At 39.4% G+C, this 18,651-nt stretch overlaps 1 protein-coding gene across 1 annotated transcript in view; it reads right to left on the bottom strand.

The window, feature by feature from the left end:
• Positions 1 to 18,651, bottom strand: part of LOC140232923 (uncharacterized) — a 107,265-nt gene that overhangs the window by 7,826 nt on the left and 80,788 nt on the right. Inside the window, exons 7-10 of the mRNA XM_072313034.1 lie at positions 11,128 to 11,203; positions 8,740 to 8,857; positions 3,709 to 3,802; positions 2,589 to 3,249 (exon numbers count right to left, since the gene is read on the bottom strand). Coding sequence (XP_072169135.1) covers positions 2,589 to 3,249; positions 3,709 to 3,802; positions 8,740 to 8,857; positions 11,128 to 11,203 — 949 coding nt within the window. The remainder of the gene's footprint in view (positions 1 to 2,588; positions 3,250 to 3,708; positions 3,803 to 8,739; positions 8,858 to 11,127; positions 11,204 to 18,651) is intronic.

The following is an 18,651-nucleotide window of genomic DNA, read 5'->3' as shown; positions in this document are numbered from 1 at the left end:
CATTGAAAGTGATGTCAAACGACTAACCCTCTTTCATTCCAATAGAATTGTTTCTTAATGACTTCAAATTGACAATTTTTGATTAATTTTGCAAACATATCTCACTACTAGGTCAGGAACAAACATGGCAAGGTCTTGAGTAGAACATGGATTTTTACACGACACTACCAAAGCAGAGTTTAAATGATGCATCATCAAACAGATCCTTAGATAGGCACATGAAAGTTAATAATGAGCAATGCAAAAATTTACAAAGATTCAAAAAAGATTCCTAAGGAAAGTCATCTATACAGCAAGCTTGAAGTAGATGAAATGTCAATTTGAAATCTATTCAAACCAAAGACTTTTGACGACCTCTCATTACCACCTTCATTTTATCATCTGACTCAGAATATGAGCATTTCAGTTCCTACACGAAGACACCTATAATATTTTACATTTCGTCTGGCTGACACTATTAATTATCCTTGATGTGTGTGTTCTCATAAATGGCTTCAACTGAGGGATATTGTAGTGTTTCATTCCAGGCAACCAGGGATGCATTTCACACCGGGCATATGCCTGTTTTTTAGAGTATTTTCCTAATACAAATGAACATGTTCCCTCTTAAGGCCAAAGGGGTACATGAAAGGTATGTAAGGCACCTGCCTGTTCCCCATATTTACGACGTGCATATAGGTGAAGAGTACTTCACACTATCAAAATGGGAAAATTCAAACATTTTTACACATATTCTCAATTGTTGTGTATTCGCCTGTACACTACATGAAGCCTAAGCATTAATTTATGACGCTGAATTTAGATCCATTATTTTTGATGACTTTTAATTTCAATTTTTCAATTTATCGGATTAGAGAAAAAAAATAGAAACAAATAATGGAATATGCCCGGTTACCATAAGGAAACTATATATAATATCCCTAGTTGAAGCATCTTACGAAAATGTGTGTGTGTGTGTGTGTGTGCATTTTTTTTTTTGGGGGGGGGGTGTTCTTTTTATCTCCTTTTATGATCTTAGTGCATGTCCTGTTTTCATGGCAACCAAAAAAATAAAGAACGAGAAAAACTTTGTGGCTCAAAGAAGAGTAAATGACTTTTACTGGGGAGTATCAAACAGAAATGACATCACTTAAGTTGCAATAATATGTGTGGTGCATGAATTCTCTTAAACGTCTTTCTCTGTCTCATTCATATTCAGCCTTCACAAATTCTTACTTTTTGCTAAATTTATCACCTGCCATACTAATCTTTGTATGATAGATTCTCTGCAAGCAAGGAGGCAGAATAGGTAACAGGATATTAGGTTTAGATAAACAAACAAACAAACAAACAAGCAAACAAAAGTTTGTTTCAGTCTTTTTTCCCCATGAAGAGAGTTTAGTCTGATATTAAAGGTACTGTTTACCATTGAAAGCAGTGATTTAAAAAAAGTTTGAGTTATCACATTTGAAGCATATGTGTAGGCCAGTTGTATCACAAAGCATGCTACCATATAAAAATTTTGCAATAAAGCCCAAGATATAAGGAGACATCATTATTTATCTCAATTAACCATAACTGTAGACAGTTTATTCAAGAAATGATTTCATTATAACTATTGTTCACATTTTGTATAACAATGCTTAACATTGATTATACTGATTAACATTTTTACATTGGTTATTTCTATCCCCAATTCACATTTCAGATTTATTTGACAGCACTAAAGCTGAGTTTTTGTTTAATCTGAGAATGGTAAATAATGTCTTCAATGATTTTTTGAAAGCGCTACTTAATTGTGGTCTACTAGTTTAACGAAATGGGAGGAAAGCAGTTTTAAGAACAGCAACAAATGTAATTGGCATTTGGGAATATGGCATTAGGGTGTGCAAAACGTTTGGGGGGGGGGGGGTTAATGGGAAGGGGTGGGTGCATGGCATGCAAGGCGTGGTTTGTCAAGGTGATGGATTGCACTGAATGAGTGCTAGTTGTCTGAATCCTTGCTGATTTAAGTTTGTTTGAGTAATATAAGGTCTATCCCGACTAAAAGGCAAGACCATTTCAGCTATCATGACATGATCTGTGGTGGAGATTATAGTATGCCGTAGGAGGTGGTCTTATGTGAAGTATCTATGCTCTATTTCCCAGTCTGATGCTGAATAAAATAAATAGTGTAGTGTACTGTAGAAAGAGAATGTGCATAGAATGTTTGCATGTATATATGAAAATTTAAACATCAACCTGATATCTTGTTCACTGATATTTTGCATTTTGGTAAACCTAAAGCATTAGAGAATCTAGCCTGATCAGTAGGCAGTCACACTGGGAGATTAATCCAACAGGGCCCCGTTGCAAGAAAGTTGCAATCAATTGCAAATAATTGCTAATTTTGAAACAATTATTCTGATTGGCTCAGGGTCTGCCCTATTAAGAAGACATGCATGCAACAATGCTTTTGATTGGCCAGTGACAATCAGTTGCAAGTTGCGTTTAAACGCAAAGTTTCTAGCAACGGGGCCCAGGTCATTAAGCTTAGCAGTCAATGATGGTTTCAACTGCAGGTTGAAATGGTGTAATGTACTGATAATGGAGAAGGATTTTATAATTACCTTCTTCTGTGTGATCCCCTCCAGCTTTTTGCGATGCCGATCTCAGCTTCTTACGTTCAGCCAGAGTCTCACCCCCGCCACTGTAGTACTGCTCTCCCCCCTCGGCCGACGTGTCCCCGCCCCCGCTGCCCTGTCCCTCCTCTCTCCTCCTCCTCTCCTCTCGTTTCCGTTGCTCCTCCTCCTTCTTGCGCTGCGCCTTCTCCTCCTTCAGCCGTTGCTTCTCCGCTCGTTCTCTTTCCTTCTGCTCCTTGCGCTCCTTCTCCTTCTCCTCCTTCCGCTCCTTCTTGCTCTTCTCGCTCTTCAGACCGTCGTCCTCGGGCCGCTTCTTTAGGATGGACACCAGCCGCTTCTGTTGGGCTATTGAGGGCGCCCCCTCGATCATGTCATCAAGGTCGCCGTTCTCCTGCATGCCGTCGGCTCCCGCCGTGGCGCTCAAGTCGCCGTTTGTCTTTTTGTTCCTCGGGCTCTCGGGGTCTCTGTCTGAGAGTTCCTCCTTTATGACCGGCATGGGCGTGACCCGCCCCTCCTCATCGCCCTCCGGTGTGGTCTTGTCTTTTGTCTCATCACCCTCACTGGCTATGTGTCCATTTGTGGTCTCCTCTGATACTTGAATGTCATCAATGTGTGTGACTGGGCTGCTTTCTGTTGAGTTTTCTAATTCCTGTGTGTTTTAGGTGTGTTTTTGTTTTAAAAGCAAGAATAATAGTCAAGATAGGTCAATCAGCAAGAGGCATGTATCTGGGGTTAATAGTAACTGTTTAGCATATTGTTTAAGAAGGGCTGTTTGGAAAAGATATGAGACATGCAGTAATATCAGAGAGATGCCACATAGTTCAATTACCCCTGAATTTTTTTTTTCTACCTTAACCTAGCTCCTCCAAGAGTGGACAATTATCTCTCAAATGGGTACACAGAAATCTCCATCTTCAATATGAATATGATTAACAAACTGAACTTAAAAACCGAATAGAATTTGCATGATATCAGGTCTGTAAGACACAGGTATATGCAGTTCGTTTTTAGTTAGCATGGCAACATATCAAAATCTCCCAATCTCTAGCAGACCCTGTTGCCTTATAACAAACATTTAAATATTTAAACACTGGAGAACATTCTGTACCTCTGACTTTGACTGGATAAAGGCCGCCTCGCCTTTGGCATCCAACTTTCTCATCTCCCCCTTCTCCCGTTTACTGCTTCTTCTTATTGATGACCTGATGAGGAGAACAGAAAACAACAACAAAAGTATATAAGCAAAATACTTACAGACTGTAATTGCCATTAAACATACAACCTAAGAATTGATACAAATGGTAAGAGGAAAGTCATGCACGATAGTGACGAAATTACATACGTACTTTGTCCTTAACTACCAAATATACACACACGCAGTGCCTCTACACAACCATACACAAGTACACAAACACACATACATGCACGGGTAAAGATACATGCAATTCCTCTTTCTCCGTTTTTCATGTGCGCATTGAAACTTTGTCATACTACACTGATAGATGTGACATGAGAGTGACATTAGAAGTCTTTCGGAATCGGGATATCAGCTCCTACGGCAAGAAATTTAGGTTTCGTTGGGGCCAATGAAGTCCACAACAGCATCCGAGCTGTCGTGAGTTAGAGCCGAGTCGCAGAAAATTATATGGCAGACAAGTGTTCTCTCTATAAACACACTTAGTGCCCTAATGGCTCTCACTTAATTTCTCAGTTTACATGGTATTATTTATGATTTTTCTAGGTACCGTTTTTGTAAAACAAGTATGAGGAGATGTCCACATGCTATCAAATCAACCTCTTCTTGCCATAATTATTCACAGACACATTTTGAAAGTCATAAAAAAAAAATTCATAAACTCAAGTTGTGTCTATCAGTACCGCACTGACATAAAAGAAGCCTGCCAAACTGCTTTCACTTCCTAAGTCAAGGCAGAGGCCAAACAAGCCAGTGTGTACTCTGTAATGGTATGCCGCCATTTCCAGCATGGCCGGCGAGGCTAAAGCTTGGATTCCTTCCTCCGTGAGGCCCAACATGTGTCCTGGTATACTTCTCTCTAATTCAATTTCTCCTCTCTTGAATCGTGTTTGCATATCGCTTCATCTAATGCAAGCACTGGTCATTAAATATGGGTCAATTCAATTTTCAGTTCTGTTTTTAGCCGCCCTGTGCGCATCCTCTCATACCAGAGATACGGGGAGGGTTCTACCATCATGGGTCTGATTCATTTCATTACTGTAAACCAGCCCAACAAAACTAAGTCATATGCCATTGCACAGCAAAACATTCCATGTGATAAGAATACTGCTGATAAGACAGAACAGGAAGCATACTGCCTGACCACTCAAATCTTATCATGTACAGTTTTGTAACTTCTCTATCTAAACGTTTAGGTTCGTGACAGTTTTTTTTTTTCTTTTTTTTCTTGGTGGGAGTGGGGTGATTGATTCAAATGCAACTTTGTCATTTTGGTTCCAGCGTAAGTTTGCTGACATAAATTTTCAGTGTTTACTGATGATGTGGAATTTAAACACATTCATTGATAACTGCATGAATAAACATCAAGAACAAAGGTGTTACATAAATATTCATATCAAGTATAGTGCAACAGTTTTATGATTTCCCTTGTTGATTAGCATTATGTCATTGTTTTAAAGACAACAACATAGCATTAGCATTACTTCAGAACTGGAGTCAAACTGGGCATATGTCACTCAGGTCTGCAAATATAAAGCTAGTCTTTGAATGTTCTGCCGAGGGCAAGCAAGTCTGGCTGGATGATAAAATATCAACAATGATATAACAAAAACAAAAAAATAAATAACATGTACGGAAACCAGAGATGCCTTTTGAGAAAGTTGGCACACATATCTCATGTGCCTCTAAACACATTTCCATTACCTGTTGGTTTATCACCATGTATTCCTGCTGGTTACAGTTGTTTAAACAAGAGACTGTGACATGTTGATCTGCCTTACATAGATAAAAATCCACTACCCTCGGATTCATTGTCTATATGCAACAATGAACATCTTCCACGAAATCAAATACTGTGATCAACTGCACTTGATGAATTATTCAATGCACTTGCATGCTTGACTTCTTTTGGGAGGTCAAGTAAATTGTGTTCTTTGGAACAGAGTGTTGGCTTAGTTGCATGTACTGGAGTGTCATTGCAAAATCAATTAAATTAAGACAATTAACATGTGAACAAGATAATGCATTTAAGATAGGAAGGTTTGCAAAGTGTTCTCATAATTGACAATGTTATGTCTATCTATGACTGTTTATTCCCCAAAGTTATCTAACACTTTATGTGCCATGCTCGCATGTCCAACTCGGTCGATGGCGTGCCAAGTTCGCATATACTGCTCAAACGCACAAACCCGCCCAAACTGATCGATAAATCGCTAAATGCCATAATACAATAAAAGTGTTTGTCGAGATTCCATTCCTGTTAAGCTTCCATTTCATTGAGCTTCCATTTTATGTTGTGATTGACTATCAAGCATTGTTTCTAACTGGATTTGCAAGTAAATTCTAAGATTCTGTCACTGTTTTGTGCGCAAAGGCATGTCTCTACTATAATGTAGCTACTAGTCATTTGAAAGAAAAACCACAGATTTGTCATACAATTGCATTAAAGCAAAGCTTGGCATTTCTTTTCTACAACTTTGTGCGCTACATGTCCAGGATAACTGGAATTTATAAAAGTTACATAAATTTAAAAACAAAATGTTTTCCCGAGGCATGACTATGTTGGTGTCTCAAAATAATGTGGCACACAGAGGGTCTACATCATGGCACATAAAGAGTTTTAAAAAATTACCTCATTTTCATAATATTCTTAGCTTACTTTCCCGCATGGTCACTTAATATTGTTTCTGCTTGGGACTAACCCTAGACAAGCCTACAAGCCACTGCTAATTTCACCATTCTCTAAGATATTGGAGTGAATACGTGTTTGTTGCCTTTTGCTCTGATGACTTGTTGGTCAGTTTTTGCTTGGTATATCCTCTTTTATCACATTCAGGGAATTAATAAAATGAAAAATGTCCATTTTCACTCATATTATTCCTAGCTTTACCGTAACCCTTATTACAAGGTATGTGAAGTAAGGTGACCCTGAGTAAGGTATTGCCCACTTCAAAATTTGTTTGATCTCTACCAACTTGACACTTGGAACAGGATAATCTAGTCTCCCAGTCAGAGGAGCAGGAGAAGGGGAAGGAGAAAAGTGAAAGACAAGCTTCATCTTTCCTCTATCCACAATCTGGTGAGCATATGAGGGAAAAGAAGGGAGAGAGGACTGTATCTAGGAGAAGAGAGGGATTTACCAGATGGTAGGGATTAGCTGGGTTTTGGTCCATTTCCACTCTTAAGCCCCAATAAAGATACAGTTTCCTTTCATAAATTTCTTATTTTTCGTATTCTTACAAGACAGATGGTGCCACAAGACACACCCACCCTGGGAAGGCATGCACACCAAGTGAGGCAATGCTGCCTTTCGTTTTGAGTTAACAAAAAATGCAAGTCATAAGCAATATCCTGCTTTCATTTTCTCTCTTTTTTTTTGGGGGGGGGGCTGTACATTTACAAGACTAAGAGAGAGCTATGAGTTTGTATATATGCATGTTGTTACGCGTAGGTGTCTGTGGGTATGTCCATGTTTTTTGTGTGTTTGTGAAAGATAAAAGAGAAAAGAGGAAAGGAGTGTGTGTGAGAGAAACAAAGAGAAAGATAGTGTGTGTGAAGTAAGGATAGGAATACCACCATTTTCATTCTCTTAACTTTATATATTCAGATCAATGTACCTGCTAACTGACATTGCTCACTTTTTTTTCAACCAGTCGCCTACGGTGAACCGTGGGGGCTTGGTATCTATCATTCCACTTCCAGCCCGTGTGTTTTGTGTTTTGCTACCCACATCTCCCACATTTTCACCTTGCTCTTTGGGGGAAAAGTGCCCTGGGATATTTTGCATGCATGGCTTGCACCGGCTTCCCAAAACAGCGGAATCCGCATTTGCTGTCTATTCTGATGGATACGGACTGTAATTTATCAACTTAGTGAACTCGCACAGCTCAAGGCAAGCCTCATGTTTACAGCTTACAACATGTGATGTGGGAATGTAGTCACTTTTTCATATGCAGATAAGAATTTGCTGTTTAACTGAAGAAGTTTTGTAAGAATTTGAAGCTGACTGCAGTTGTTAGTAGTTTGTGTGTTTTGCACTTATAGCAATGTTCATATTTACTTTCATTGATGAAACTTATAACCGAGTCCTTGGTCAGGCAAACATTATCCATTAATTTACCGTTGCTTTCTTTAGTTGCAGACACATGGAGATTGAACAAGAAATCTTATTTTCTTATCACTTATACTCATACAATCATTAAACTGTTGACTCAACTGTTCTACTTTCTAACTTACAACAGAGGCACACTATCACCCTGTTCAAGCTATATTCTGCACAGAATTATCCCGTACTCTTCCCGTTTCAGACAACACATCTCTATACAGCACTTTGGTATCAGTCGCTAAGATATGCCATATCTTGTAATGTCTGCCTGCCAGAAGGCAACAAACACATTTCCAGCTCTATTTAGCTTGCTTCATGGCAGGAGGCAAGTGGCAAGTCTTTTTGCATCATGGAAGATCTCAACCGGGGCACTAGCTGCAACAGAAAGATATTGGGAGCTCTCAAAACCTTTCACCATGAAAATTACCATAATTCTCTCATCACCTTTTCTCTCCGTTGATCCCTCTCTCTTTCACTCAAAGCCTCATGTCAAATATTTCTAAGAATTCTTCTTCTTGATGCTGCAGGATTCATTCAAAAAAGAATGCCTGCTCCCCACTCCCATCCCTCCCCCCGACACCCCCCCCCCCCAAGAAAAAAACCTTTTAGTTTAACAAAAGCAGTGTAACAAAAACGACATATTGAAGCTTTGACTGAAACTTGGTCAAGATCATAGAATGAGCTCTGTATACTAACAGGGAGATTCTTTTTTTTTTTCTTTTTTTTGGGGGGGGGGGAGGACAATAGGGAAACTTTGCAGCAACCTATAGCAGAGGGTGCTGCTGCACACAGATGCGGCCCTTAATTTGTTGGGCTGATGGTTGACGGAGTTAACTCACCCACGCTTGTTTCTGCTGGAACTGCGACGGATGAGGTTCGACGACTTGATGCGGTTGGACTGGATCTCCATCTTCAGCTGCTGTATCAGTGTCCGGATCTCCTCATCCTCACAAATACCTGGAGAGATAAAGACAGAAAGGAACAAAAGAGATAGAGAAAGAAAGATTGACAGAACGAGATATGGATGGAGGAAAGAGTGTGAGAGAGGAAGAAAGACAGAGATATCACACAAAAGGTGAAAGTGATCCACATTAATGTAGATAATCAATCACATCTCTCAAAACAGCAGAGCAGAGAACAAAGAGAAGCACAAACATGGACTGTCAAAAAAACTAAGAATAGTATATAAAAGAGACGAGAGTACAGCACAGCATACATGTCGTATAGCCAGGGAGAGAAATATATGTTATACAGAATCTCTGACACTAAATGACCAATATCCCTGTGGGTTTACTATGATCCAGCCATCCTTTGCTGCCCATTTATACTTGGGTGCCTTATAGCTGTCTGAAGCCATTCAGAGTCGAGAAATGAGTTACTAAATTACAGAGTGAAATGAGAGTCAAGCTATGGGAATAAACATGTAGCGTACTTCTTTATTATGAGTTTGCTTTAATAATACACTGGGACAAGACCTATGGAAACTTAACCCTAAAAGGGCCGGGGGGCAGAATCCGCCCCCCCCTCGACGTTTCGCGCTATAATTCTGTAACGCGAGAAGGCCTCGTCGCGAGGCTTCTTGACTTTCTTCGTTCAAGTCTCACGCAACTTTTGAGACCAAATTTGCAACGTCCGCGCATACTTTTGCGAAGCCACGCCCATTTTTGTAACGGAATGTTGCCCCAAAACGGGCAAAATTTTGTGATTTTGTGTACATTTCCTATGGAAAACAGTGCTCTGTCATGAAAGTCATAAAAACCTGATTATTTTTACAATCAATCACTTTCATTGATTACTTTTGTGCTAATTATGGTAGAAAAGTGGTCAGTGACAATTTCCAATGAAAAAAGCAAAGAAAAAACAAAAGTTGAAAAACAAAGAAATACATAAGAAATTCTGAAAACAATAAAATACATAAGAATTGAAATGAGTTTTGGAAGTTTTTGTGATGTACAATTGTTGAATATGCTAAAACAGATTTACAGATCAAAAATTAGACTCTCAATGCTTTTAATTAGGCTAAAATATCACCCTGAGCTTAATTTGCATAATTAATTAAAATTAGAAATTGATTGTTTCAAAAAATCTTATGACACAATCTTGTAGATTATGACGCGGGTCTCACGCATGCAAAATTTCATTGCGATCGCACCTCCGATGGCCGAGATCTCAGGCGGGGTGGAATTCATCCCCCCCCCCCCGGTCTGAGCATAGCCAAAAAAGCCCGGCCCCTTTAATAATGAATTCACTGATGCTTCATATTGTTTTTGGATATCTCAGCCATTTCAAAACCAATTTTCGTCAAATAAACTTTGAATTCCTTGCAGAATTGTATGCTCTGTAACATTTCATAAGAAGTTTCTTAGTATCTTACAAACAGTTAAAAGCTCAATCCTTATCTCAACCATTACTATACCATCCCTTTGATACCTACACATAACACAAAATAAAGTGTTTTGAGATGTAATCCCACTGGATGTATTACATATGATTACAGCTAAAACAAAGATACTAAATCCATGAAGCTTCACACAAATGCCTTTTTGCTCCTTAACTGATATGATAATTAACAACAGAAAAAAAAAATAGCTTTTCTGGGATATTTCACCAAAATCCTGTTTTGATCAGTCACAAATTAACTGCAGCATACATATACAAGTTCATGCTCAAATAAACACCAATGCATGAATTCCAACAACTTTACATTTAGCCATTGTCTAAATACAGTGCCACACATGAATTGTTAGCAGGTAAGTCATCCCATTGTTGAATATGAGAAAAACAAACAAACATTATGAGTTTTTTGGTTTTTTTTTCACACAACTGGTATTCAAAAAGAAGCAACAAAAAAAAAAAAAAAAGATTCCCAAATTGAATTCCATCAAAAACGTGCAAAATGGGTGGTTACATTAACAGTCGAGGGAAACTAGAGAAAAACTGTAGGTAGATCATTGTATGTGAGCCATCAAAGCTTATCATACATTGTACTAGTGTGCTGCATTCTTATCACCAATTCATGGGCATTCTCTCTCTTTTTCCTTTCCCCCTCCTCGGCTTCATCCTTCTTTCTTGATCAAACCCGAGGTATCGTCGCCCAGGGGCAAGTTAGTGAGAGTTGCCATGGCGATTGCGGAGCGCGCCCGAGAAAGCGGGGGAAGAGACAAACGAACCATCGCTGCAAGAGCTCGGGCGAAAATACCCCAGTAAATGTCAAAATCTCCACTTACTTAACGGCGTTTCATCATTGTGGGTCCGTGCTTCCAAGTCTGCCCCTGACTCCACCAGCATAGTGATAATGTCGGCCTGCAATGAATGAGCCAAGAAGATAGACAAGACGTGGGATGAGAGAAAAGGGACGGAGGAGAAATAGAGAAAAGAGATGCATACGACTGAATGGCAAAACACGACTTGAAAAAGACATTCATAAAGCCTTGGAATGAAAAATTCCCCCATTTCTGTCCCTTTCTTCAAGTTTGCCAAAGCCTCTTAGAGTATCAAAAGGAGTTTGCCTTCATTGTAGGGGGTGATAAGCCTTGTCGAGCTCAGAATTCTTGGCATTTGTCATGAAACGGCCATCACTAGCTAGAAGGAACGGCTGGCACTGAAAGAATAATTCTGCCCAGAGACTTTGTTTGTATCACCCTACGACTTGGAATTACAAACATAAAACAGGTCTGAATCAATTCTGAAAGCATTTCATTTCCTTAATGTAAGGATTTATACATAAAGTTGGTTGTGTGACGTGGACGCATGAAACAAATGTCTCTCTCTCGATGAGCTTGTTGCTGACAAATGTAATGAATGAATTAGTTGACTGAATTTCAAAGACGAAGGCATACTTTTGACACTGGTATTAAAGCTGATTTATGGCTGGAATGTCCAACAATCCACAGTTTGATAACAAAACTCAAACATTCACCACTGGTGTGATGCATATTATGTGATGTAAAGCATATGTTTACCAAGTAGTGTCCTTTCTTCCGTAAGTAAGATATATATTGGTTGAATATTTTCACGGTGACATGAATTATCATGATTAAAAGAGTTCAAGACAGGAAGGAGTTAGCTCATGAATCTCACATGGAATCTTTTCAACTACATGTATCCGAACCTGTTAACGGCAGAAACAAATCCTCAGTCAGCAAGTATGAATATTGTAGAGATTGGATATACACAACAAGGGTTTCATACGATGGGTTTAGCCAACTTTGAAAAATGAGTCAATATGCTTACCACTGCACAATGACATACATATTGTACGTACATACATTCTTATGCATGCATTCTGGGTTTCTTTTTTTATGGTTAGCCATGGGTTAAAAACACAAATTAAACTTCAGCCGGTATTGAAGGCATTGCATTTTCAAGATAGTCCATATAAATCTACTTTGTAACTGCTCTGTAGTCACTCAAATTCTGTGTTCTGCCTTGCTTTGGCTATTGAATTAGCAGCATGTATATAAATGAGATTCTCTGTTCATGCGTGTGTGTGGTTTTGTTTTGTTTAGTTTTTTTTTTCAATGGGGGGGGGGGAATAATAAATTATTAAGTGGCAGCAAGCTTCATTGATTCCAATATTGCATACAACATTTTTTTTAAAGAGTTTATACAATGTCTTGCAGCATAGATTCAATACTGAACAGTGTCAAATTAAATTGGTATGGTGTCACAGAACTTTGCAAGTGTAGCTGGCGGAGCTATAAAGATGTATTTCCGACTTGGCATGTGCATCTGTTTTGCAGTGAGACAGAACAGAGAGAAGGACAAATATATTATGTGTGTGCATGTGTGTGTGTGTGTGTATGTGTGTGTGTGTGTGTGTGTGTGTGTGTGTGTGTGTGTGTGTGTGTGTGTGTGTGTGTGTGCATGTGTTTATGTGTGTGTTAATATTGATATCACTTATAAGGAAAGAGTCGGGAAACATATATGGGTAGGCCCTAATCATGATTTAGCAACGTGGAAAAGGATGTCCTGAAAGCCAGTTGTTTTTTTTTTTCTTTAGACAGCTAAAAGGACAAAGGCTGCATTTTAATTCACAATATCCATTTGATTTTAGTCAGTGTTGCATAAATAAGCGTGGTGTGAAATTATGTGAGTACTTATGAATGTTATGTAACATAGGCAATTCAAACTTTTGTCTTAATCAGAAATGGTCATACCTTGTTGCCATGTACATGAATAAACTGGAAAACAAACATATAACAACAACAACCTTGTGATGAAGAACAGTTTTGTAGTTTGCATTATAAAGAGGTCATTAAAATGTAACATGATCCTATCCATTCTAAAGGCTCATACCAGAGTGTTTGGTATTTTGGAAAGGGTGGGGAAGGCGTTTCTTTTCTAAGTATTTCAGTTTGATGGAAAGGGTGCTGACAAATTGCAGAGGTTCAATAAACCATCATCCTGAGAACATGCCAAGTTGGTTTTGGCTTTATACATACCAGCAAAAAATGTTCATGCAATTTTTGTGGATGTTGGTTAAAAATAGACTTGAGGAAGACACCTGCACTGTGTAAAAATAATAGTTGCTAAGACTTCAGAAAAAAAAAGGCACACTGATATGGCCTGAGACTTTCAGCAAACTCTGTCAGCAAGGCATATGACAATGGTTTAGAACTTTTAACACAGGTTCAAGGTAGAGGATATTATGGGCACATATACGTAACAGAAGGACCAGCATAAAATTCTACTTTAACTATCATTTTATATTCAAGCATCAAAAGACATCGATGGCATTTCACATGTGTTGGTTCAATGATACAGTGTACATCAGAAATGTCATCAAAGACAGCATTTTGACAATCAATTCACTGATATGTCTGTACTGTACACATTTCTGAAAGCATATTAGTTAGCACATTCTCAATATCTCCCTTTTACATACTGTAAAGATGGAAATTTACGTGCCACTGAGTTTCAGCGCTTGGCTGGGTAAGATGAATTTTGTGGGAATAAATTTTCCTGGACAGTTGCATCAACTGAGTGAGACCTTTAAACAACTCATTGCTGCCACACCATATATACTGGAAAGGTAACCAGTCTGTATTATGACAAGAAATTCACTCATGCAATAGGACTAGCTAACATGAAGCAAACTACACATAACAAAAAAGCAAAACAATGAGTGAAAAATTCCCATTCTTTTGTTTTTGCACTAGTTTCATGTCCCGCAAAATGCAAACAATTTCCAAACTGTGAGAATGTTCTCTTGTACATGATTTGGATTCATGTTACAAGTTTCAGCATGCAAGCAGCCATCATTACAACAGAAAAACTCTGAACAAACTTTGGTTGCTCTTGTACGACTCCTCCTGAAACCACATGACCAGGATTGTACAAGACATTGTTCCAGTTACCTTCCAGCGAACACTGCTCTCTAGAATGCTGCTGAAGTAATGCGTCTTTCAGTGCACATCGTGGAGCAATAATAAAATTTGTACAAGAGAAGGACCAGGTCACACAAGGAGGAAAAACAGAAGGGGGGAAAAGGAACAAAAATATGTGTCCCCTTTAAGATCTATGAAAAAATATGAAGTTCTGGCTTAATGTTATCAATGACAGTATACAGAGTGGGGTATTGTTATCAAAGTTGCCGCTTGGAACAAGGAAATACTGAGGGTAAGTTTGAGCACAACTTCATAGAGTCGTTTATCAAGTCAGCTGCAGGAAAATTGTGTTTCGTGTTTTCTTTGGCTTGACGGATGAAAATTTGATAGCATAACAGATAAATCAGTCTGGCTTTTAGCCAAGGGATTTTCTGTTCTATTCTGGTATTGATCACAGAAAGGAACCAACTACATACAATACTCTGCTACCTCTTAAAGGGATAGTATTGCTGCAAGTTAGCAGATTGCATAGGGAATTGAATCATCACAGCAGGCAGAGTGCACACAATTACACAATAATGTGTTTTCACAACATTAAAATTCAAATGCTTGTGCAGGACATATGGAAGCATTAAAAGCTTAAAATTGTGGCTAAATTGATAAAAAAATGTCAAGAAATCTAGTAATTCATACCAATTAGAAGCTGCCAGAATGGACACTGGAGATGATCAGAGAATACAAATTATCACCAGCACTCTATTTGACAGTTTGACTGCACAACAGGGCTATCTTCGCCAACTCTCCTACAAATAATAAACCCATGTCTCAAGAGAAGCCCTATTAACGTATGTGATGATATCAACCAATGATTGGCAACACCACAGCCATATGCCAGTGATGTCTATAGATTTACTGGCTGCTTGAAAATGGCGAATAAGAACAGAAAGAATTTGAAAGTGTCGTGCGTGAATCTAACATACCTGCATTAGATTTCCTCATGCAGTACAATTCAAATCACTTGAATTCCAGTAAAATTACTCAAGGCTAATCATTTGCGCATTCTGTACAACAGGACAGTTTTCACCCCTTGACACGATGATACTTCCAAAGCATCACAGTTTCTATTCTTATGATGACAAGTTTAAACATCAACTGAACAGATTGTAAAAACAGAAAAAGCAAAAAAAAAAAAAAGAATACATATTTTAACAGAAAAAAGGTACATATGACAAAAGTAACATCTGACTGTTGGAAATCAAATATCCAAACCATTTATCCTCCTCATAACATGAATAAAATGGCGAGACTTGTAGATGAACTGTGTCAGAATCAACGATTCAATTTTTTTTTTTCAGGGCTTGGCGCTGTGAGGAGGCGACTTTCAAAAATGGGAACTCAAATCCGGGATGAGAGCTGCAGACACGCCACAAAATGATCTCCTATACACTGATTGATGGAAAGTGGTACAGGGACGTCTCCCCCACGTTTAGGGAGGCTACATGCACTCCGTGAGTCTGAGCTCTCTCCCAAACCGAAGTACTACCTGACTCCTCGTCTTGTTTGCCGAGCAGGATGAGCGGCGGAATCAGAAGTGACAACTTGCGGCTCCCTCAGGGAAGGGGGGGGGGGGGGAGGAAGGGGATGAAGCACCACAGACTCTTGGTTGACTCTCCTATCCCAACCATGAGGGGTGGGACAGGATTGGGGTAGGGAAACGGCTTCATCAGCCTGTTGCCCACGGCTTCAAAATATATGCAGAGTTTGCCATATCATTGCTACACTGTGCTGAGAGAACATTATGCTCCCTCAGGGCATTTCATGTTGATTTTTTTTTTTTCATTGTTCGTGCATGAGCGGTTAAACCACATATTACAGAGGAACATGTTTAATTTGTCTTCGATGTCTGACAAAATTCAGTCAGTGCTATCTATCACGTCACGACACCCATTTTCTTTCAGCAAATGGTCCACTGGACTAACATTTACTCTGTGGTATGACCAGAAAATCCATGTCAGGATTTCTGACTCACAGCATGAAGATTAGAAGCAACATGCCGTCACAACAAGCATTATGCATGTAATAAAGTATATTACAAGCATTATGCATGTAATAAACTCTCCAGTAAGCTACATTTACGGCAAGTTGGGACAAAGCAGATGGAACTTTTCACTGACCAAAGGACAGTTTGGTTTCACTTCTCTCCACTTCAGAGCACTCGACCCCTCTCTTGAGCACAAATATAGCGATTACGTTGCAGTAAGATGTGACAGAAACAACACATCAACGACTTTCTGTCACTGAGAGGAATATAGAAAAGAGATTACTCAGTGTGGAGCAGCACACAGCCTGATGTGGCAGACATCGGTATAAAGAAAAACATGTTATTGATGCATCACCTAATGTAATCTCCCCATGACGTATGTGCATGGCGTAGTTGTCAATGACAGCTCCTGGAGCATGCATGAAAACGTTATACCACTGCCTGCAGTTTCACCGGCATAGGAATGAAATCGTGAAGGGGAGGGGGATTATCCTAGCCTCAATTTGTGAGGAAAAATAAGCCAATTAAAGGTAACGAGATCCTGGCATTTTTCAACTCTCTAACAGTTTCTACAGTGCCATGTAAATTAACAACACTAGATGCATGAAAACATTTGTGTTCTTAAATCTGACAGAGTGGATAAACTCTGTGTACTGTTAAAGGGGGGAACTCCCCTCCCTACTGATGCAGACTTCACTAACAAGGATTACAGTCAAAGAAATGCAAAGATGCTTTACTGGAATTAGAGAGAGAATTTATTGGATTGAAAGCTTCCTATATATAGATGTCACTGCATATCATACAGTGCTAGTAGTCACAATAATTTATGTACAATATATGTTGCCATGACATAAGCATCCCATACCTCTGCAATTGTTAATTTTGCAAACAAAGATAATTCAGTGAATAAATGTGTGCTAGCCAATGGGAGACTGGTAAGGTGGTGACATCATCATACCATGTCACCCAATTTGCATATCTGTGACTGTGATGATTATTACTTTCGTGTGCCTTTAAAATTCTGTAACTTTCTTGTTCCTTGCTCAAAATTCAACTAAAATGTGAGCAGTCTCCTTTTGTCTTGATATTATTCTTTTCATCGGAGTCAGGCAGAACTTTGTGGGGAGTTTGTTTTAAAGGTATCTTGGGAGATGGATAACTTGTGGGGGTGGGGGGGGGGGAGAGAGGGGAAGAGGGCAAGGGAGACTAAAAGTGAGAGAAATGTGACTGATGGACTCATGATTGTGAGCTTGATGGAATGCAGCAGGCAGGTGAAAGAGAAGAAACAGTGACAAAGAAAAGAAAGGACGAAAAAGTGGCCCAAACAAGGTTGGGAAGAAAGGGGTGGGGGGATATTATGTCATTTGTCATTGCTACGGATCCCCCATGGGATCGTGGAGACAGGAAGCGGTGCAATGTGTCACGTGGGGTACACTTGGAGCAGATTCAAGACGGAAAAGAAAGAATTACCCCCCTGTCTGCCAGATTGCCAACAAACACAAATTTAGATCAAATTCAGTAATTTCATTTTGGTTTTCTTCAGCAGCACTTCTGCAGCAAACCCTTCGCAGTTTTTGTTTTCTCTTCACGTTATATCCAGCTGACACAACACATCTACAACAGGTTATCACAGTTCACAAAACACAGACTCCTATTCTGGCAAAGAAGACACAAGCTCATCCCCAATCACTTCCTACGATATTCTCCAAGCTACTTAAGTGGCAGGTGCAAGAAGTTATGTGTTCTAGGCCGTTATATGGTTTTGTAGTCATCAAACCATTTTTCTTTGAGGACGGTCTCTGTCTGCCTGCATGTCCAGCCTGTGTGACTATTTCTGGATGATAATCATTAGTCATGAACAAAGATGGCATGAACTTCATAGCTTCAATTGCCCTTTAGGTTCCAACCTGAGGACATGATTCCTTCTACAGCATGCTACAGGTTAACAATGGATGGGCAGCTATACCTTCTCCCAGGTGCCTCCTGGGAAGCACCCTCCCCACATCACTTCATCATACCATCCTGCTGGACATTTGACAGCTCAGGTGAAGTACTTTCTACAAGATACACACACACAGTACACATATTAAACTGAATAAAAAACAACCTGTGTCAAAAATGGCTTAACAATGAAAGAAAGGGTACGCTCTGTTCTCCGGCCAAATGGACTTCTAAAGTGCACCGTGGGAACACTGTCCATCACTCACTCTGTCCACCTACAGCAAACCTTGAATTAAACATGAACCTCTTGTGAACCTCACCGCCCACCTTCTCAAAAAGGTCTGTCTGTTTCTCTACGAACCCTCACAAGTTCCCCGATAAGTTCAGGCTGCCAACAAACACCAAAAGACCACATGTGGGTTTAAGAAAAGAACTACATT

The sequence above is a fragment of the Diadema setosum genome, chromosome 9 (genome assembly GCF_964275005.1).
Source record: "Diadema setosum chromosome 9, eeDiaSeto1, whole genome shotgun sequence".
NCBI lineage: Eukaryota > Metazoa > Echinodermata > Echinoidea > Diadematoida > Diadematidae > Diadema > Diadema setosum.
Note: the sequence above shows the minus strand (reverse complement) of the source record. Positions and strands in the feature narration are given on the sequence as shown.